The sequence below is a fragment of the Lathamus discolor genome, chromosome 6 (assembly GCF_037157495.1).
Source record: "Lathamus discolor isolate bLatDis1 chromosome 6, bLatDis1.hap1, whole genome shotgun sequence".
In the NCBI taxonomy this organism is placed as follows: Eukaryota; Metazoa; Chordata; class Aves; order Psittaciformes; family Psittacidae; genus Lathamus; species Lathamus discolor.
The window spans coordinates 67,473,194-67,496,216 of record NC_088889.1 but is presented as its reverse complement, the minus strand read 5'-3'; the positions used below and the strand labels follow the sequence as shown (position 1 = coordinate 67,496,216).

At 37.7% G+C, this 23,023-nt stretch overlaps 2 protein-coding genes across 3 annotated transcripts in view; one reads left to right on the top strand and one right to left on the bottom strand.

The window, feature by feature from the left end:
• The window catches only part of ANO3 (anoctamin 3), a 200,765-nt gene that overhangs the window by 167,571 nt on the left and 10,171 nt on the right, over positions 1-23,023 (top strand). For both annotated transcript variants that reach the window (XM_065683383.1, XM_065683384.1), the window contains 6 exons: positions 4,807-4,867; positions 17,650-17,732; positions 18,646-18,786; positions 19,132-19,296; positions 20,608-20,644; positions 22,465-22,576. In XM_065683383.1, the coding sequence (XP_065539455.1) occupies positions 4,807-4,867; positions 17,650-17,732; positions 18,646-18,786; positions 19,132-19,296; positions 20,608-20,644; positions 22,465-22,576 (599 nt within the window). The remainder of the gene's footprint in view (positions 1-4,806; positions 4,868-17,649; positions 17,733-18,645; positions 18,787-19,131; positions 19,297-20,607; positions 20,645-22,464; positions 22,577-23,023) is intronic.
• On the bottom strand, positions 6,402-10,066 carry MUC15 (mucin 15, cell surface associated). The gene is made up of 3 exons (XM_065682774.1): positions 9,373-10,066; positions 7,576-7,731; positions 6,402-6,623 (listed from the first exon to the last, which is right to left on the bottom strand). The coding sequence occupies exons 1-3, from the start codon at positions 10,064-10,066 to the stop codon at positions 6,463-6,465; spliced, it is 1,011 nt and encodes a 336-aa protein (XP_065538846.1). The 3' UTR covers positions 6,402-6,462.

The following is a 23,023-nucleotide window of genomic DNA, read 5'->3' as shown; positions in this document are numbered from 1 at the left end:
AAATTTCACATCTGTCTGTTAAAGAAAATCTGAAGAACATATGACATTTATTAAAAATTATTTCTATTTAGATTTTACAAATTTAGGTTTTTGTAACACCAGAATGAAGTAATAAAAACTTTATTTGCAACAGCAGCAGTAAATAACATTGAAAAATTTATATATTTAAGGCAAAACTGTTTTTTAAGTTCTCTAATGCAGAAAATGGTTCCATAAATATTTTTGTGACTATTTTTTACTAATTTCTTTTTTATTTTAAGATGTGTACTGGAGGTAAGAGCTTTCTTAATTGAAATAACATTATGCGTTCCCTACAACTCATCACAGAAATGCTTTTTTTTTAGAAGATAAGTGCCTTTTCAGCAGTCCACTGCAGTTCAATGGGAAATTAATACATGTGGCATCCCTCTAACTTCAGCTCCTGCTATTTTACCATCCCCAGTTAGAAGCAGGGCTTTTTTGTTTAATTATATTTATGATGACATCATGTGCTTCAATCATGCAGATTTCACATTTAATGTCATATTGTGAATAATTCATTGCAGCAGAAAAAATTTAGCAGTCCATCCATACTTCAGTGTATTTTCATAGAATAGTTAGGGCTGGAAAGGACCTCAAGATCATCTAGTTCCAACCCCCCTGCCATGGGCAGGGACACCTCACACTAAGCCATCCCACACAAGTCTTCATCTAGCCTGGCCTTGAACACCGCCAGGGATGGAGCACTCACAACCTCCCTGGGCAACCGATTCCAGTGTCTCACCACCCTAACAGGAAAGAATTTCCTCCTTTATATCCAATCTAAACTTCCCCTGTTTAAGTTTTAACCCGTTACCCCTTGTCCTGTCACTACAGTCCCTGATGAAGAGTCCCTCCCCAGCATCCCTATAGGCCCCCTTCAGATACTGGAAGGCTGCTATTAGGTCCCCATGCAGCCTTCTCTTCTTCAGGCTGAACAGCCCCAACTTCCTCAGCCTGTCTTCATACAGGAGGTGCTCCAGTCCCCTGATCATCCTTGTGGCCCTCCTCTGGACTTGTTCCAGCAGTTCCATGTCCTTGTTATGTTGAGGATACCAGAACTGCACACAATACTCCAGGTGAGGTCTCACAAGAGCAGAGTAGAGGGGCAGGATCACCTCCTTCGACCTGCTGGTCACGCTCCTTTTGATGCAGCCCAGGATATGGTTGGCTTTCTGGGCTGCGAGTGCACACTACCGGCTCATGTAAACCAGTCCCCTTGAATGAATCTCAGATGAATACCAGGGAAGACAAGCAATAACCACTCATATTCCATCTTTGCATGCACTCTTCTCTGAGGTCTGCAAAGATTATGGAAAACCATGTCAGCTTCGTACTTTTCCTGCCAGTGTTTTTGCCCTGAAAAACTGGTCAAACTTAGATAGATTGGAACACATACAACCACCACAAATTGTCTCTTTTCAGGATTTGTCTGTTGAATAGGATTACCATCTGGCTACTCAAATGGCAAAGAGAAAGGAAAAAATAAAAGGTTCAGCAAGGCTTTTTATAGCTCTAAGTTTATAAGTGTAATGCCTTCACTCACTGTGTTTTCTTTAAAGAAGAGCTCACTGCAGCTTCGCTTGTTACCTTCTTCATAGGAAATGTCTGGTCACCAGCAGGGTTGTGATCCTGATGGCTGCCACCGTGTTGCTTAAGTTGAGCAGCTAATACCCAAAATATGTGTCAGCACTTCCCCTGTGTTTGCACCCGAATTAGTGAATGCGAACAGTCTGTAATGTTAGAAAACTGCAATCTGATTTCAAATCAAATGGTACTTTGTATGTTCTGAAACACTGTTAGTAATATAAGTGGAACTAATGTATTTAAAACTAAGGAATCATATCTGCTCTCTAGGAAAAGAAGGTGTCATTTCCTGCTTGTTTTCTTTTCCTGAGATGGAGTTTGTTGGCCTTTCCCTCTGTTTTGTTTTGTTTTTTGTTTTGTTTTGTTTTGTTTTGTTTTGTTTTGTTGTTGTGGGAACATATTTCTCTGTGTTCCTTCCATACAATCAAAGAGCTGGTATGCCAGGGGAGCTATTCCTGATTCATTCCAGGCTACTGACACCCTTATTCTGCAGTAAGTGTCTTAATCCTTATTCATTCAAGTAGCTTATTGTATGCAAATACAAAAGCATTGAGTTAAATAGGAAAAGGGAGTTCCTGTAAGTGAAGTTCATCTCCTTAAACCTGCTTATGTTGTGGGGCCTGTCTCATTATATAAGGCTTTGTGCTTGTGTTTCATATTATTAAAATTGCTGTCAGGGTTGCTTTCTTAAATTTCTTAACTATCTGCCAAGTTTCCCTTTACAGAAGAGCACTTCAGACAGAACAAATGAAAGCCGGAGAAGTCATATACTTCAAATATTTTTTCTGCCAGGTTTTTGTAACGCTGGAAACAAAATACAAAAGACGCCTTATTCCTTCATGTCACCGCCCATTTCTTTCAGCCTTTCCTTATGTATGCCATTTCAATTAAAAATGCCACACTGAAATGAAGTTCATAATTGAAGGGAAAGGCAGGTAATGCCTGAGTTGCAGTCTGAATTGCTGAATGCCTGGGCTGTCATTCTCATTCATATTCAATGGACTCTTTGATCCGTGGGTGATTGGTGTGGTGTACTGGGGCTCTTGGGGCTGGCACTGCACCCAGCAGACCTTGCCCTCAGCTGCGGGGCAGGGTGTTGATTCAGTGTGGATTTGAAGTGCCTGAAGTCTTGTATCACGATGACAATATCAGCCAGGTATGCTGATGGACTAGCACCTGAGTCCTACAGTATCTCACTACTTCTTAGAGGCCTTTGGTCAACACAGCTTTACACTACGCTTTTAGCCTGTAACAGTCAAATCTCAATGCTGAGTGTGGTGCTGACTTTCACCAAGTACTTTTTGTAAAGGCAACTCTAGATTAGGAGCCAGATACATATCTTCTACTTTTAGTAACATTAATTCTTCTGGGTTAGGTTTGTTTGGTTCATTTTCTGTTTCTCTTGGAAAGATGCAGTCTTTACTGAGCAGAATATCCAAAATCAGTGTTCTTCAGCTTTATTGTACTGCTGCTGTTCACCTTTCATACCTATTATTCACAGTCTCATACCCATTATGTTTGTGTTTTCCTTTACGGAAGCAAAATTAAAACAAAGCAAAAGACGTATTTATGTGTGCAGTTGATCCCGCTGTATGATTCATGCAGGGAACATACTAGATTTATTGATATTCTATACCAGATAGTCAATTATCATTTCAGAACCTTAAAAAAAAAAAAAAAAAAAGGTAAGAAATTACATAAAGACAAAATATGTGTGGTTTTTAAGAAATTCTCATAATATTATAATTATTTTACTCAGTAAGACAGAAAATAGAGGCAAGCAACACTGTTTCTATTAAGTTTTTCTGCTTTCCTGTGTTAGTTTTCTTAATTTGTGAGGCAGAAGTGATGCCAGCTTTTTCTAGAAGAATGAAAACCTGTCAACAGGATGAATTCCCCTTGCAGCAGGCAGCTCTCACAGAAGCAGGTTAGGTAAACTGCTCGAGGCAGGCTGTCATCCCCAGCATCCCGGCACACCTCATGTGCAGAACATTCCTGCTGCCCAGAGTAACTTCAGATGTAAGAGAAGGTCACAGGAAAGCAAAACTGAATCTGGTTATTTACACCCTTCCACTGGCAAAAAGGACAAGTTTCTTTTCATGATAAAAGCTTAAAAATTGGTCCTTAAATTAGCAACAAAGTCAACATCAATGACAGTGAAATCTTTTCAAGAATATTCTATTTTGAGACATTCTCTTATTTCAAAGAGTAGAAATTTCCTGGATGCCTTAGGACAGTTCATATCAAAGCCATTTACAGCACTTTCTCATTTCTTTTTTCTCTCTCTTCAGATCCTCTTTCTAACATATGCTTGTTGATGATAAGTTGGTTTGCTCTATTATTTTACAATGATTTCCGCTTTTTGTTGTAATAGGAATTTGAGCCCTCTGTTTTGCTTACTAATGCTCAGCAGCATGTTAAGCCACCCTCCATTAGACAAAATGTAGGCCCTTTATTCCTGGATAAATTACATTGCTTGAAATTGTCAACCTTAACTCTATTGGGAGTACATCAGTTTTCATTTCAGCTTCCCGAATACTGTTTCATATTATGGCTTGAATATTAGAAATCGTGGAGTTCTGTAAGATAAATTGTGATGTTTTCATAACAAGTGAGACATCATATTAACCCACTCTTAGAATGATCTACAGGCATGCAGAAACTAATTATCACTTATTTTCTATCAGTCAGCCTTGGACTTTGCAGAAGAATACCTGTTCTGCCTGAAAAATTTTATAACAAAGAGTAAGATAAGAGATAACTCCAAGAAAAGGGATAGCATTCATGAGGAGAATCAAGAGAGACATTAAGTAATATATAGAGGAAGACAAGAGAAAAGATGGAAGTTATTTATGCTTAGAAAAAACTTAAAATAGGATACGTTGACGTTAAATTTGAGCCAGCGTGTGAGAAGAACTTTGGAGGAATTTTTAGCTTTTCTGGACATGAACAGAGAAGCTCTTAGTGCCTCTGAAACACATAGACTGAAGATGCATAAAGTGACAGTCTGGAAAACCAGAGTTCCAGTTATACTGAAAGAAAGAGTGAGACAAATCTTGGAAGAAGAAACATCCAAGTAGGACTTCTGGTTAGAATGCCTCACTTTTAGTTTCTGTGACTGGTTATATGCTTTGTGATTCACTGGGGCAAAAGGTAAAGTGGCAGTAATATTTATTCCTGATGTATTTATTTTCTATTCAGGTTACACATTTATTCGATAACGGAGGAACTGTCTTCTTTGCTATTTTCATGGCGATTTGGGGTAAGTGCGTTTTTATTTGTTTTGTATTATTAGGTCACCTGACCCTTTTATCGGATTACTGTGTAAAGGGAGATTATAGCTCTAGAGAAAATTTAAGGAAGGATTATGGTTTTGTCACACAACCTCTTTTATTCCTGTTTCATCAGCTTCAACTTCTGTGCTAGCAGTGGGTGGAAATACCTTTTATCATTAATGTAATAACTATGTTCAAAATCTTAATGTCTTCAGGCCTGAATTTTATATCATGTAGGTGGAAGTCTTTTAAGAGGCAATCATGGAGGTTAACTTACTTATCTGGAGTCAATATAAAAATGACATCTTGTAGAGAATTCTTGTAGAATAAATGAGAACAATTTTGTGGGAGCTAAAGTAGTATAGGAAAGATTTGATGGTAAGTACTTAAATTAATTTTAATACCTATATTCAAATTCTCATTATGAATATCTCATTATATTCACTCTGACATCACACACATCATGTCAGGGGGCCCAAAGCCAAGCACGGTGGTATCCACAGAGGCTACTGTTTAACAGGAGTTACCAAGGATAGTCTTGTCTCTCTTAGAAAATCAGTGTCATGGGGCCACACAAGACATGGAATAGTTCCAACATGAAATGCCTGCTGGAATTACCTTTCACTGAATCTAGCAGTATTTTGCTACTGGAAAATAGGGAAAACTAGTATTATAACAAGAGATAATGAATTTTGCCAGTGTAAATGTTTGTCTGTGTAAACCCTGAGAAAATAATACCAGTTCACATTTGTACAACTCTCTGAATTTAAGCCAGGATTTTACAATTTTAAATAGAGTCAAATGACACACAACAGTTTTATTTAAGTAATATGTATTAAAAAGTATTAATGATTCTAACTTCAAGTGAAGGATGAACGAATGTCACAGATTTTGGAGGCTGGCCTGATAAAAGCAAAAAAAAAAAATGTTCAAACAACAGCAAAACATCAGAGCTGCATAGGCAATATAAGAAATACACGCACATACATGCAAAAATCATAATTAGGTTGTTAAAAATTAACACAATATAACTGGCATATTTTATTGCTTGCTTCAGTGATATTTCTTCATTGGCTTCTGGTCTTGCTTTTATAGCCTTGCAATTGCTAATAATTATTTTCATAATTTCCTAAAAGACATTGCACTTGGTTATATAGTTACCAGACAATGCTAGTAGCTTCTTAGTCTGTCTTCATTTCTGTCTTTGAGCTCCCCTTAGAGAAAGCCCTTGCCATATTCAGCTGAGGCTGGGGTTCCAGTGAAAGGGAGAATTCATAGAATGTCCACATTCTTGACCAAAAGTTACCGAAGGCAGAGTTTTACCTGGATGCTATTTGTCTATATTATTTCTAATAACGCAAGTGTAATATCCTTCCAGGAAAACCATAGGTTGATCACTTAATTACAAAGTCAAAGAGTGATAGGGGCCCTGCCTGCTGCCTGTCCCTTTATCTTGTGATTTTTGCCTTTGCTTTCCAAAGCGTTGTTTGCACAGTAATAGTTGTAAGAGAACAGCTGCCAGGTCCTTCTGGAAAAAGGAAAGCATGAGGATAACAGGTGAGGAGATAACCTGAAGCTAACATTACAGTGAAAGTTGGGATGGTGTCATGTCGGCCATAGGAATGCCATCAGAAGGGCAGCCTGTGTTGTCTTCCACTGCCTTGTCTGCTGTGCTGCTTCTGTCATCTGGCAAACATCCAAAACTTGTATCATATGGTCCAAGTGAGTTGTCTAAGTGGAGAACTAAAAGGATAATGGGATTATTTTTTTATATATTGCTTGAAAGATTTGTATCCCTGTATACTCGCAGTTTAGTTCAGCAGTCCCTTGCAGCTAAATCCAGTCAACCTCTTACGTTTGAGGGAGCAAAAGATGAAGGCCCTGATTCACAGTCTTCTGAAGGTAACACAGTCCTCCCAGTAAGGTCCGTTCAGCACTACATGGGTGGTCAACTTTGAAAGCTGTTTCCTAATCTGACATTCTGGCAGCTTTCAGCTCTTGCAGTTAAGCCAGAAAGGGTGTGTTGCCAGAGTTTTATTTTAGTTTGATTTTATATGAGAAAAAAGTGTGTTTAGCCTCTCAGTGTTTGTTTAAATGTTTAAAAATAAAGTCCAGGAACATGATACAAATGTTTGGAGACTGTGATTATGCTTTAATGCGAGTTTATACATATTCATGGCAAACATAAAAGCTATCTTCCTTTTAAACCTCTTTAAAAATATTTTTACTCCTGAGAGCAGATATAGCTTCATCCCTCATTCTGTAACTGAAGTTGGGTGAGTAAGGAATCTAGCCTTATTCAGTTAATCAAAGTTCGGGAGAGCTTGTGACCTGTAATTTTGAACTTGCCCACAATTCTTTCAGTAGGTTCACTGATACTGGATAACGGTATTTTCTGGTATTTTAGAGGTTAAAAAAACAACTTGTAAAGCAGAAACATAAAGTTAAGGGGAGTATTATTTAAGCTAAAATTTAAAAATAATAAAGTGCTATCAGTTGAAAACTAGTTTGAGTGGAGTTGATGATATGATACATTGTTCTGGCAGTCGTGGGGTAAAGATTGGACTTGATGATCTTAAAGGTCTTTTCCAACCTGGTTGATTCTATGATTCTGTGATTAAGACCAGACTATTTAAGCAGCTCTGTGCAGAAGCAACAAAATGTTCTTATGCAAAACACTTTTGCTATTCCTTACCTGGGTCATTCCTTGTATCATCATAAAGCCGTCTGTGGGAAAAAGACTCAGACCTCTTCTTACCACATATAAAATATCCAATCAGACCAATTAATATAGACAACAAAATGGCTCCTGCAATGACACCAACTATTACTCCTCCTTTGCTGGTTTTGTCTAGGAGAGAAAAAAAGAATAGAAAATTGGATAACAAGAATAAATCTGTAAGATCAGACACTTGACTCGTGCTTTATGGCAGTCAAGGGTTTTGTGAAGTTAGGCTTTTCACTAAGGATCTGAAACACTTTGCAGATTGACTAAACCAGCCTCCCTGCAGAAACTTTCTGCCCTTGGAAAAGAAAACAGACATTTCCATCCTTGACTTTCAGGGAAATAACGTGGGTTTAAAAAAAACGGGAAGGCTAAATGAGCTTTTTTAGTCAAATAAAAGGGTTCCAGGTTTAACTACAGAATCAGCAACTGACCTTTTCTTGAAGGAAGTAAGCAGTAATCACTCTTTGAATACAATTATTTTTAAGTATTTAAGCCAGCAGTTAAAATTGCAGCCTCTAAATTTCAGGTGATTAACTTTTAGAGTACCTACTTTTGAGTATGTAAGGTAAGAAATCCAGTAGTTCTTTCTGCACTTGTTCTGTTAGCAAAATAACTGCATTCCTCCAAGATATTTCTTAGATTTAATACAAATTTTCTTCCAAGTAGTCTGTTTTTCTTGGAACTGAACTTGCTTTCCCACCCTAGTTCCTTTTCGGTCATGTTATCTAAAAATCAGGTACATTATAATTATTAGAACAGTGATGGTAGTTGATGCTCCTGCAGTTCTTGGTACAAACTGTACTCTACTGGATATGATGGATAAGCCTGTGTTAAAAGCTTGAAAGCCAATTAATGACAATAAATTGCTATGTGTTCTAATCCTTCCTTTTCTTGATGACCTGATTTAGAACAGCAGGGTAGAAAAGTTCCATGACAGTTTTATACTCCTTTGTTTTCCCACGCATACTTGACTTGATGATTAAATGCACAATTTAATGTAATTCCTTTGGAAGTATTTATAAGAAGTCATCTTTGGTCACAAAAGTTTCTGAACTTAAATAAGTTGATGTGTTACACGCTTTAAATCATAAAATGGTTTGGGTTGGAAGGGACCTGAAAATTCATCCAGTTTCAATCCCCTGTCACCAGCAGGGACACCTTACACTAGAGCAGGTTGCTTCAACCCCTTGGAGCACTGACACTGCCAGGGATGGGGCAGCCACAGCTTCTCTGGGCAATCTGTGCCAGGGCCTCATGACCTTCACAGGAAAGAACTTCTTCCTTATATCTAATCAAAGTCTACCCTTTTTTCAGTTTGAAGCCATTCCTCCTTGTCCTGTCCCTACAAGGCTTTGTCAAAAGACCTTCTGTTCTCCAGGCTGAGCAAGCCCAGCTCTCTCAGCCTGTCTCCATAGCAGAGATGCTCCAGCCCTCAGAGCATCTTTATCTTTGTGGCCCTTCTCTGGACTCCATGTCTGTCTTAGGTAGGGCCCCAGATGTTATTTCTGCACATCTGTGTTGAAGGTCTACTCCAGTATGAATGGGCAGTATGTGTCATTAGCTTACCCTATTTTTGGAAGTGTTAAACAAGTAAACAAAAAAATAAGAAAAAAAAATTAAAAAACACCTTTTTATTTGGGTGAGTTTTATTTTTAGTCTGTACTAAATCACCTCTTAACTCACATATCTGATAAAGCCTCCTGTTTAAGGAAAGAAAGGTGTTATAATTTTGTTAAATCAGTTGGTCCTCAGTTATAGACTTACCTGCATTGGCATCTTTTGAATCAGGCAATGCAGTAGAAGAGTTGCTGAAATTATGGTTCAGCTCAGTTGCCTGCAGAATGGTGCTGGAGTTTGTTGTGGTACTCTCCTCCTTCACTGTGGGTGATGTCAGAGCCACACTGGTGGGGAACAACGTGGTGGCATTGACTGAAGAGTTATCACTGGGGAGCACTGCAGCTGAAGGTGTGCTGCAGGTGACTGTGCAGTTACCTGATTTCTCTGTGGATGTAGAAGTAGCTGCAGCACTTTTGGTCAGTCGAGAAAGGTCACCTGTTGTTGTAAGTGTCACTAAAGATACTGGGATTCTGTTGAAGGTTGTGGCAGAGTTGTTTATTCCATCTTTAGATACTGTAGTGGCAACTGAAGATAAAGTGGTGCCATCAGTGGACGTCGTGGGTGTGCTGTTTGGCTGACTGCTTATCTCTGTATTTTCTGCTACATTTTCTTTGACATTGGCTGTTGCTGGTGCAGCATGACTGACGATAGAAGGATTTATGGCAGTAGTCATAGTCAGAATCAATCTCTGTGAAGTTGATTGCACTGTAGACCAATTGTTATCTGTAATTGAGCCGTTTCTATCACCTGCTCCATTTTCTTTCACACCCTCAGTATTGCTTTTGTTCCATTGCAGCCTTACAAGCAGAAAAATGAAAATCTTTCCGCAGGAGAATTGCATGGTGTTGACTTCAAAGTTTGTTATATGCAGAATCTGCAAGAAATTAACTTTTGTCCATGTTTTTATTTTGCAAAACGAAGCTATTTTTACCAAATAAGCTGGTAAAAAAGTTATAGTATAGAAATATCACTAGTTTACCACATGTTGATGCTGAAAACTTCACATCCCTGAGTGTTAATGACCGAGAGAATGACCTAAAGCAATATTGATAATCAACAAAAGTTTTTTGCACAAGAACATTCCATGGCTTTGTTAACAGGGCTTGTTCTCAGAGGGGAATGATACAAAACCACTTTGCTATAGAGAAAGGTAATGGTAACATATTTGAGTGGCACACCCAAGGCAATGCCTTCTGGAGAGGCAACAACTCCAGAAGCCTGCTGAAGAGTTATGCTCCATTGCAAAGAAATATAATTGTTACAATTAGCCCTGAGCTGATGGGTAATGTTTTGTGACCCTGAGCAGTGTGTGTCATCTGAATGCTGCCAGGTGCAAGCTGACAACTAAATCAGTCCAGTGGTTATGCATGATGCTGAATTTGTGGGGGAACTCCTTTTCCTGTAGGAGACTGAAGTCTGTATATTATGCATTATCTTTTCAAATGTTAGATTGAGAAGGATGAGGAAAAACTCATCTTGAAGTTACACAATTGTAGCAGGTAGGTTGTTCAGTGTATCCATGAGGTTTTGGCAGGGGGGGGTGTGTCTTCTCTACAGATGAGAAAGTATGTAGTAAACTTTATGTAGTAAACAGTGGCATGATGAGCGTATTATTAATAGCACCTCTTTGTTTCTTGTGGTCTGAAGTAGCGTGTTCATATTTGCAGAGCTCTCACTTATGCTTTTAAGCCTCATAAAGCAGATTATTTTTACCTTTACATCAGTGATCCAACAATAGACTGAACAAATATAAAGCAAGATATAGAGAATTTATCTTACAGAATCCAGAAAGAAATAATAGCAAATCGTGGTTCCAGAGACATAGATTTTTGCTCCACGGCTCTTTGCTCTAAAATTCAGATTGCTCTCCAAGGATGAGTTACTTCTCAATTCAGTGAGCAATGAATATTAAATTTTCAAGCTTAAATGTATTTGAATTTTTGTACTGAGAAAATAATTCATGACTTTTTAGTGAATTATGAAGAGGAATATAAATATGAATAATAATCTATAATTAATTTATTTTTTCTCCTCTTACTAGCTAGCAACCTGACAAGTGTAAGTGCCCTGGCTGACTTTCCTAAGTGTGTATTTCCTGTTCATTTCTGGGATAACTAATCTCAGCAGAAGCACTAACAATGCAGCAGTACCTTTTTTTACGGAAGTTTGATATAAAGTAGCATACACAGAATATATTCTTCCCTTCACCATACCAGGCATTTAAAATGGGAGAGAATTCCCATCTTGCTGCATAAAGAGCATAAATACCCACTAAAGTATGAATTTGAGTGAAATGCTGACATTATTTATGGTTGCTACTTCTCTGCTTTAATGTTTGAATTTAAAAAATGGCGGGGGAGTGATTAAAAAATAGTTTTCTCAGAAATTACTCTAAATAGAATTTGGCTACAACAGCACTGACTGCCTTCCGGAACACCATATGAAAGAATTTATAAGATATTAAATTAATCCCATACACTAATAAGCATTTAAAAAGCAAAACCCTCAGACTTACCTTTGAGCTCTACAAAACACGCAAGAGGAACCTGCTGAAATCCTACAGTGGCCCAGAGTGCAATTAGTCTGGTGGGAAGAAGGGAGTGCAGGGACAATAAACGCAGCAGCATGACAGGGGTGAGGAATGCGCCATCCAGGAGAGGTGAGGTGAGGTGGGGCAGCCCTTCCCTGTACACGTCTGGGAACCAGCCACACTGACTTGGCCGCTGTCATCACCCAGCTCTGTCATTACAGAGTCCACAGCAATTGCAGTATTTAGGGTAAAGTGGGCAGGCAGTGCTTATTGCTTAATCCTTTGGAAGTCTTTGAGCTGGTATTTCAGATGGGTGGCTGTTTTCTGTAAACTGTAGAAACTATTGTTCCATGTGCCATGCAACTATTAATTTAACAGAAGATAGTTTCTTGTTACTGCAGTTCCCTATGGTACAGTGTGACATGAAAGCTGGAAAAGGCCTGTCTTCTACAAAATAAAGTTCTGAGTTCTGTTAAGGAAACCATGCTGCCAGAAATGGTTCTAATATGTTTGCAGTTGCAATAATTTTAGATAATCTAAATACAAATGTTCTGAATGTATCAGATGTCATTATTTTTTCATTTGCAATACATAACCAACTTGTTACAACTCTTGCTTTAGGTTTAATATTAACAATACTGGATTAAAGTATAGTTATATAAAGTGATTATGTATATAAAGCAAGAATGAGGAAGTCAGGCATATGATATATAACTTAATATGCTAATCTAGTCAACCTGTGGGGTGTTTTTGTTATTCTTTACTGCTTTATGCATAGTTATTTTAGGCAGCTGTGTGGTTGAAGAGTGACTCAGAATTGTTTCAGTATTGTGTGACTGTTTGAGTGGAATTCCATGATATTGCTCTCTGTTTCCACTTTACATTTTTAAGGAATCAAGTGCAAATACTGTTTTATAACTAATCCTTGAGATAAGTGTTGAAGGTATGGCCTATGCAGGAGGTGTTTATACAGGATCAACTGTGGTGTTTTCTTGAAAATACTGCAGTGGACAAGTGGAAGGTTTTCTGTGAAATGGATCAAGTTCTACCATTTCTAATACCCCTTTTCAGAAAGTAAATTATTTCTCTGGTATGAGGTGGGGTGGTCTGTAAGAGAAGGGAGTACAGAGTCTGATACAGTGGGTTTGGCTTTCTTTGCAATCTAGCTTTCTCTGCAGTGTGTAACAAGCTTGTTACTCATATTTATTGCTATGTCTGCTAGGATATGCATCTAACAGATTGACCATGAGATCTGAAAACACACACCACAAATTTGTGTCCAGATTTGGACCTCAAGCAGCATTAACCAAATGACAAGCGATATACTTGGGTCAACAGTGTACTCACACCAGCATGCACCCCCACTGGAGTACTGCATCCAGCTCTGGGGTCCTTGATACAGGAAAGACATGGGCCTGTTGAAGAGGGTCAACAGTGTACTCACACCAGCATGCACCCCCACTGGAGTACTGCATCCAGCTCTGGGGTCCTCGATACAGGAAAGACATGGGCCTGTTGAAGAGGGTCCAGAGAAGGGCTGCAAATGATCAGAAGGCTGGAGCACCTCTCCTATGAGGAATGGCTGAGAGAGTTGGGGTTGTTGTGAGAGGGAGAGCCTGGAGAAGACAAGGCTCGGGGGAGACCTTACTGTGGCCTTTCAGTACTTAAAAGGGACCTGTAAGAAAGATGAGGAGAGACTTTTTAGCAGGGCCTGTTGTGATAGGGTGAGGAGTGATGGTTTTAAACTAAAGGGGAGAATCAGGCTGCATGCGAGGAAGAAATTCTTTACAACGAGGGTAGTAAAATACTGGCAAAGGTTGCTGAGAAAGGTGGTGGATGCACCATCCCTGGAGACATTCAAGGCCAGGGCTGGATGTAGTTCTGGGCAACCTGATCTAGTTGTAGATGTCCCTGGTCATTGCAGCGGGATGGGACTAGATGAGCTTTGAAGGTCCCCTCCAACCCAAACTATTCTACAATTCTATTCTATGATTCTATGCACACATTATGGTGCTGAGAAGCCTTTCTGATAGTTTTTTACAATGAAAGGTTATTTGAATACATATATAATATCTATTATTTAATATAGTACTCTGTATGTGACTCAGTTCTTGGCTCAGCGTTATACACCCACAGCGTGGTGCCAGCACTGAGTGCTGACCTGCTGTTCCTGGAAGGCAAAACCTCCAGCAGTGAGCCTGAGTGTGAGCAGACTTGGAGCTATGGCCATATGGTTCAGAGTATTCCAGGAGTGGGAGATAAGACTAACCTGTTATTAAACAATATATTTATTAAGCAGCAGTTTCAATTCTGAAGGGTGTGTCTCAGTAGGTACCGAATCTGTAGGACTTTCTTATTGTTTTGCTTCGCTGCAAAAGGAGTCTAACTGAATAAACCTGAACAAGTAATTGAGCAGAGTATTCAGAAGGGGCTTGGCTTGCCATGGCCAAACTCGGTGGAGAGTTTACCTACTGCAAACCCTCAAATTCCACCAGGGGAGGTTTAGATTGGATATGAGGAAAAATTTCTTTATTAAAAGGGTTGCCAAGCATTGGAATAGGCTGCCCAGGGAAGTGATGGAGTCAGCATTCCTGGAGGTATTTAAAAGACAAATAATGTGGTGTCTAGGGACATGGTTTAGTGGTGGACTTGTCAGCGTTGGGTTAACCTTTGCACTCAATGATCTTAAAGGTCTTTTCCAACTTAAATGATTCTGTGATTCTGTGATTTCAGTTCTTCATCAGTGCAAGTAATGGCAGTATAAGGGCAGTAAAAATAAAGTAACTTAAGAATTTAAAGATTTTTTTGGAAGCATACAATGAGCAGAACTGCACTGTAGAGCACTGAATGACACATCCCTAAATGAGTGATTCTGTACCAAAATGCTGGACCATAAAAGGAAGTACACCATGTATTATGGGATTTAAAATTCTGAACAGCAATTGAAGCTGTGAAATTGGAAGCAGTGTTCCTGGGGAAAAAGCAGGGGAGGCACCAGATGATGTTTTCTGTAGGAAACTGGAAGCCTGTGTGTGACCCTGTAAATTGTAAATCATCCAGAACTCCCGAGTGGCAGGATTAGGTGCAAACAAACTCTGCCTGGTCAGAGCAGTGTTAGAATATGCATCTTGAGGTTCAAATTATTTAATTTATCATCTTTTGTATGTCTTGTTTTTCTACAGAAGTAATTGATAAAAGTCAAAGCTTACCATTTTCAGAGCTGGGAGATCAAAGTTGAGTCAGCAGAAGTGCCTAGCAACTGGCACCAGGGGGTTCGATTGCATGGAGATCAGTCAGAGATGGGTGGCATTAGCTTTTATTTTACTCTGTCACATTAGGTAGAGTAAAACCTATCACTCTATTGTGATAGAGTAAAATCAAGGCAAGCCAGGAACAATCCAGGCTTTCTGCAGAACTGGACAAATACTTGATTTGCAGAATTCTGATGTTTTTTCACTGTCATTTAGATTAGCAATTAACACCACAGGAGAAGTTTTGTTACTTACCTTTCCCTCCACCGCCAGCATGCTTTTTGCTGGCTTTTGGCACTATTTTCTTAGTAGCCTTGTAGCATAGCAAAATTACCATGAATTCTGTTCTACTGCATGAAAAAGAATATTGCAGCATTTTTAAGAGCTCAGGTGAATCTGGAAGAGGTACTTTAGTTCATGTATGTAAGTAGCATAAATGACATAAATTATTATTATTCGTATTATACTCGAGCCTATTATTCATGCTATACCAGAGCCTGAAAACTGTAACTTAGAGACAGGTCTTGATTTAAAGAATAAGCAAGTTATCCCAAATCTTAAGGGACAGACTGAAATAAATAGCACTGTAAGATTAGTGTGTATTTGACTGAAGACACCATTTGTCCACAGTCTAGTATTACTTCTAGACCACAACTGCCTCATTTTGTTTCCAGAACTTCAACAGATATTTACACAAGCTAAAATACTTCCCAGACAAAAAAAAATTTGCATGTACTTCAATAGTCCACCATTCCTCATTCTTTTCGTTACTGGCACTGGGGGGGCAGGGGTAAGCCACTAGTTAATTTGCTTGGTTTCAGTTTCTCTGACTTGGGTATTTTAAATCAGAAGGATTTAAAATTCATTATTCCTGATAACTGGGCCACTACCTTAATTTTTATTACCTTTGAGTATAGCTGAATTATTTCCTTTTTGCAGGCTTACCACTTTTGGCACAGGGCTGGTGGATATCTTGGGTATGCTTCTTTGAGCAGCCTGACTCACAGCACAACAGTTAATACTATGTTTTGCAGAGTGTGTTGTATTTCTCCTACCTATTTGGTCACATAAGAAAAGCATTGGTTGCTTTGTGTGTAGCATGGGTTTAACATTCCTCCTGAGTCCTAAAAAGTCAGGAAGGGATTTCTCTTGCAAGATGGTGTCTTCTGTAGCATTCCTGAGTCTTCGCACTTCCTGTGACAGTGAGAAAAGGTTGTTTCACCATCACATTGCTCAAGTGCAAACCCCCACTGCAGCTTAAGTAGGAGAGCTTTGTGCTGTTCTTGTTAGGAGCATCCAAAACTTGAATGAAATCTCTAGTGAAGACAAGATCCATGCTTGGAAGAATAAAAGAACATACTACTAGAAACTATATTTAGGGACAAGTTCCTTTTACTCAGCCATCTGTTATTTATGGGTAGTGGTACAGTGGACTTCTGCTAACTTCTAGTCATTGTGCTTTAATTTAGTATATGGATCATGAATCATAGAATCGTAGAATAGTTAGGGTTGGAAAGGACCTTAAGATCATCTACTTCCAACCCCCCTGCCATGGGCAGGGACACCTCACACTAAACTATGCCACCCAAGGCTCTGTCCAACCTGGCCTTGAACACTGCCAGGGATGGAGCATTCACAATTTACGTGGGCAACCCATTCCAGTGCTTCACCACCCTTACAGTAAAGAACTTCCTCCTTATATCCAGTCTAAACTTCCTCTGTGTAAGTCGGAACCCGTTACCCCTTTTTCTATCACTACAGTCCCTAATGAAGAGTCCACCCCAGCATAAATAATATTTATTTATAATATTATGAATATATCATTTTATATCATATCTATATAGAATATATATGGAGAACCAATAAGATGTTAAACATAATACAGAAATACACAAAAAGTTAGGAATGCAAGACCATCCTATTCACTCTGAGTAGGAAAACTTCCTTCTGAGCAATTAGCTTCCCAGAAGGAAGCAAATTTTCTCACTTCCTATTTGAAATCACTGTTTTCCAGGCAACAGCTGAACAGGCCGGCATTTTGTCAGGCATCCCACCAAAACAAGGTGTTACCCTCTGTGTCAAACTACAGTGTTTGGAAAACTTGGGATTAATTATTGGTTATAATTATTTTCATTGGATCTCCCAAAACCACTAAGTACATAGAGAATCTCATGTCTCACACAGATTAGCTGCTGCTGTATAAAGCTGGTGAAGCTGGGAAACAAGTGAGGTTGTCTTGATTTCTTGATTGTCTTGAACTGAATAAAATGAGATCATAATGTAGCACTTTAATAATAGATGTCATTGTGTATGCATATCCTTGTTTCTTCAAGGAAAGATTTTAAACCATGTTTTGAATAAAATCAAAAACAAAATGACAATCTAAAAAGGATGGCTCATATCTCTTTACAAATAGAGTAGACAGCAAAAAAAAAAAGATTCTTAGATAAACATTGTAAAATAGTGTTCCAGTTGTAACAGTGATTATCCTTAAGTTACTTACAGTTTTCAGATAGTATAGGGAAGCAGCCTGACAGTGGCTAATGACAGTTACCATGTTACATATTGTTGATTTTCTTGAGATCTGCTTGGCCTTTTTTTCATTCTTTCCCATAATTAAAATGCAGTTGATGATTTCCACAGCTACAGTCTTTCTAGAGTTTTGGAAGAGACGGAGAGCTGTATTAACCTATGACTGGGACCTCATAGACTGGGAAGATGAAGAGGTAAGACTAAACAGAAGTAAACCTGGAAATCATGCTGTCAGCATGATTTAAGGGTAAATCGCAATACATACTGTACAACACTGTCATTCATATAATATTTGTATTTATAACACTAGTTGCAGCATCAAAAAGTATACCTGAGTCTGTACAACCATTTCTGCAACTAGCATTATAATTCCAGATATAGTTCTACATCTATTAAACATATCCTTTGAAAAATTGAGTGGAAATACTGCCTGTACAGAAGACAGGAGCTACTACAGATGCCAACACAAATGCTTTTCAGTTCTGTGTTTCTTGTACTGGAAATTCCTAATCCTGTGTATAAATGGGACCAAGACAGGCAAAGGGACAGAAACTAGATTTTAGATCGTTCTTAGAGGCATAATTTGGCCTTTAACATTCTGCTATCAACATCAGCAATAATAAAATGATTTTATGACTTCATAAATCAGTAGAGGGTATAGCTGTGTTTTAACTATATTGGTGACTTGACTGCAATCTAAGTCAACAGAGACTTTACCACTACTTTTCTTATAGTTTTCCATAGATGCATAGATACAAGCTGTTGGCTTTTAATAAATGGTTTACTATCACAAAAGGCACTGTCATAATTGGCATTAATTTATAGTTTTCTTATCAATTTTTGCAGAGAACCTAGTGTTTAGACCAATATTATGACCTGTGATCCTTTAAATACCCTCACATACTGGGGGAGGTTCTTAACATTTTTTGTTCTTTGTTGGTCACTGGCGCTTTCAAAAGGGTAAATTCTTTGGATGTTTGAGGTGGAGCATTATAAAAAAGAATTTTTATCAATATAAATTTCCTACTTTATAGCACATGTATATCTGATTTTGATACTTTAGTGAAATAAGCATTACATCAAATGGAATCTACCCTGTCTTTCCAGGAAGAGCTGCGCCCCCAGTTTGAAGCTAAATATTCCCAAGTGGAAAGAGTAAATCCCATCACAGGAAAACCTGAACCTTTTCAGCCTTTCCCTGATAAGCTGAGTCGACTAATGGTGTCTGTCTCAGGAATATTTTTCATGGTAATGTTTAATAATATTGGAATTATTGTAGCCTTTAATCTCATTTTGATGTAAATAGTAACACAACTCATTAAGATTAGTGGATTTACACAAGATAGACAGAACTGATTGTCTCAGTCTTACTGCTTATTTAGGGATCACTTTCTTTTAAAATATATTTTTATTGAAAAAGAGTAATTAAGAAATGTTTTAATTCAGTGGTTGAGTATTTTCTTCTCTCAGAGTCAGCTCACCGAAACAAATGGCAGTCTTTAAAACACCTGTTAATTTATGAATTCAGTGGGAATTATTTCAGATGTAGTTTATTTTGTTATAACACCTGTATTCATAAATACTTTCCTGTAGATTTCACTGGTCCTCACTGCAGTGTTTGCTGTTGTGGTGTATCGTCTGGTAGCCATGGAACAGTTTGCTTCTTTCAAGTGGTATTTCATCAAGAAGTATTGGCAGTTTGCAACATCTGGCACTGGAGTCTGTATCAATTTTATGATCATCATGTCACTCAATGTTGTAAGTCTTCTGCACTTTCAAAGGAGGGATTAGGATGAAGTAATTTTCACAAGGTTCCTGAGTTTACTGTATATCAGATATACGTCATGTTCTTGCTTATTCATATAGCAGTGCCTGAAGCTAGTATTTCAGGGCTTTTTCCTCTTCTAATACTATGTTTCTCAATGATTTTTATCTAATAACTACTTAATTTGTCACTTCACATATTTGTTTACATTACCAAGTCACAGTGGTACAGACTACTGCTTTCTCCTTTTGCATTTCTGTTTTTTACATTACCCTTGAAAATACATCTCTAAGTGGAACTACGTTATTTTATTATTTTCTTGGCTGATACCTTCTTTTTGCTGGGCTTTTTTTTTTTTTTCTGGGGGGTGGGTTGGAGGGAGGGGGGGGTGTTGCTTTATTTATTTATTTACATATTTATAAAATAAGTAAATGATAACTTTGAGTTCTTTTCTTTCTTATGTAAAATGCAATTGCAGTATCAGTGGTGCACACTTCTAGAATCGCTGTGATACCTGATTTTGGTTTAAGTGTTTATCATTTTTCTATACACATGCAGGCATAAACACATAGAAAGGAATAATAGCACAGCAAAGAATGGCTTTTAATTCTTCTAAGGAGATTGTGCAGTCATTGCAATAGAAAAGAATTCTTCAAAACAGACAGTCATGTATTTATTTCTGTCATTATAGCTTACAATTCCAAGTCGTAAAAAAGTACATTCAACTGAACAAGCACACTTAAGCTATTGAAAATAACTTGCAATTAGTAGTAAATACTCAAGGAAATATTCCTCAGAGTGTGTAACTACCTTGGGCTAAATGTCATTTCAGATTAGGACTGGAGTCAGTCAATATATAGACAGATAAGTTTTCAGTAATAGACTGATAATCCTCACCAGTATGAACATTCATGCAAAGAAATGTGCAAAAGTAGGCTTTTTGCTTACTTTTAGATCACATAGTTTTGCTCCTGAAGTTAGAGGATAAGCACCTTACTGTTCAGTAAGAGAACCATTGATATTTGAACACTTTTCTTGACCTATTGGCTCTTGATTTATCTTTGTTGTATATTTAATATATATGCTTACATATATACATTTACAAGAGAATGGGACTAAAGTAGTTCAGTGGAGTCTTTGTAGGAAACTATACACCCACTTGCAGGTACCTTCTCTGCCTGATACCTGCCTTGGATACCTTGAATACTGCAGACAATAGTACACCTATGCTTTTATGCTGCTTTTCATTCTGGATTTCACAGCAGACAGGATATGCCTGATCTATCTCTTTTTTTCTGTTTTAGGTATATGAAAAGGTTGCCTATCTCCTGACAGACTTAGGTATGTAGGTCTTTTATTAGTGGCATGGTTCTTGCTAGATGTGTCATGTACCTTTATATTTCCAGAAAACAGGGGTTTGAAAACTTTATCAATGCACAGTATGATTCTGGCATTTCCTTAAGGAAGTGGGAAGTGTCAGAGAAAGAAATTATATTATTATTTCACCAAGGAAATGACAGAAAAGAAAATAGTTTATTCTTATACTGTTGTGTTTTATGTTTTATAGTATAAATTGTCATCTTATAATAGAAAAAAAAGTCAAACATATTCTTTCTTATAATGCTAAAACTTTTTTTTTTTTTTTTTTTTCCATTTTTCACAAATGCCTATTTTTTGGGAGTTTCTTTTAAAGTTTTTTAATATGAACTTTCATATGGACAGAAAGGGTTAAGATAACATTACATTGTCTGAGATAAAATTAAGTCACGAATTTTAAAGTAGCACCAATTCTGACACATTAAAAAATTACACTGAAGCCTCTCATCGTGATTTGGTCATGGAGCTTTCTATCTTACAGAAAACAAGAAAGCAGAGGCAGCATTTAAAATCTCCTGCTGTATGAATATGTTACCTTCTAATGTTTTGTCTTAACGTGCTTTTTCACCCCTCGTCAAAATATGCAATTGGTATTGTCCTAGTTTAAAACCAAGCTCACTGTTTGAGTTTAACAGCTCCCTCTGCTGGTTCAAGTATTGAAGATCATGCACTGAAAAAATGCTCAGAACATAGTGTTTCAGTTAACAAGCAGCTGGACGGGTTAAAAGATTCATCATGCACAGTCAATTTTCCAAATTATTAAAATATTTTAAATATTTTTCTGCATCACACTGATGTGTATTCCTACTTAACTTTTTCAATATATTATATTGACATGGAGGCAGAAAGAAAATGATGATTTCATTTGAGTATACAAGCTGATTTTACCTAAAATATCTAAAAGAATTTTAAAAAAGAAAGAAAATGGCTTCTTGAATTAAGCATTGCTTAGAGCATCAGGCAGTTAAGCTAGGTAGCACACTCCACTTGCTAAGGTTCTTTTTATATCAAAGAGAAGGAGGATATTTTAACTTCTGGGAACAAGTACCCATTCGTAAAGCTAGAATCCTGTATGTTTGTATTCTAAGTTAGGTATCATTAGACCAAAGTAATTTATTAAGTAGTACAAAAACTTTTATCAGTGTGTTATATTTCAAGTTTGATACATCCATCAGAGAAATTTTAATTAATCATTATCCCTTGAGTTCTAAGTCAGACATGAGGAGAACGAAGTAGTGGTCTTACAGATGTATTTAAAAGGTGAGATGCCTGTGTGAGAAACCAACTGGCTGCTGGTTGTGTCTCTTTCCTTTGTTTTCCTTGGCAGTCCCTGGCTATTGCTCTGCTGATGCCAAAGTGCTTCTGCTTTTTGTTTGTTTTGTGGGGGGGTTTTTGTTATGTTGGGTGGGGGTGTTTTTTTCTGCTTGTTTTTTTTTTTTTTTTTTAATCAATATACCTGTAGCCTTAAAATTAAAGGTTTATACTTAATTCAGAACTTTTTCATGGAAATGGAACAGGTGTCTTCCCAAAGAGTTTTCTCCTGTTCTGTACCAAGGAGCTTGTATCTCCTGTTTATGCTTAGAACCAGCGTAGTCTGAGCTGGGACAATGGTTTTGTGACCTGCAGACTGAACACTTTGAGGAAAAAAAAATAACTGCAGCCTGATGGGGCACCATGACTGGAAATGGTCATTTGTTCTGTTAGTGTTGCTCCACCGGTGAGCAAACTTGGGCATAACTCGGTGTCATTTTTGTTTAGATAATGTATATTGTGTCTTTCCACAGAGCACCCTCGAACAGAATCTGAATGGGAAAACAGCTTTGCCTTGAAGATGTTCCTCTTCCAGTTTGTCAACTTGAATAGCTCCATCTTCTACATTGCCTTTTTCCTTGGCAGGTAAGGTACTTTAGCTAATTGCACTTAAAGGAAAACTTGCACAGGACTCATAACCCTTGCTAATTTTATAGGTTTAAAGAAAATAAATCAGCAACTTGAACTGTGAGATTTAGATGCAAGTCACATTCTGAGTATAATTAATAACACTAATATTTTTAACTGTGTGTGACGGTTAGACCCTTGAAATCTTTACTCATGAAACTAGACAGTAAAAAGTCTACTTTTTAAGTGGGGTCTATGTACATGGATTTCCTACTAAATAAGAATTCAGAATCTTTGAATATACAAGCCACTTCCTAAAAAACGTGGGTCTGTATTTAGCCCTGCATTAATAGGCTTTATTCATTATTTCTTGTTTATTCCCCTTGGGTTCCATTTTCCAGAATTTGTTTCTATAAGTAATAAATGTTGCCTATTGGCAGGTCTTAAACAAGAGTAGGAGACAGA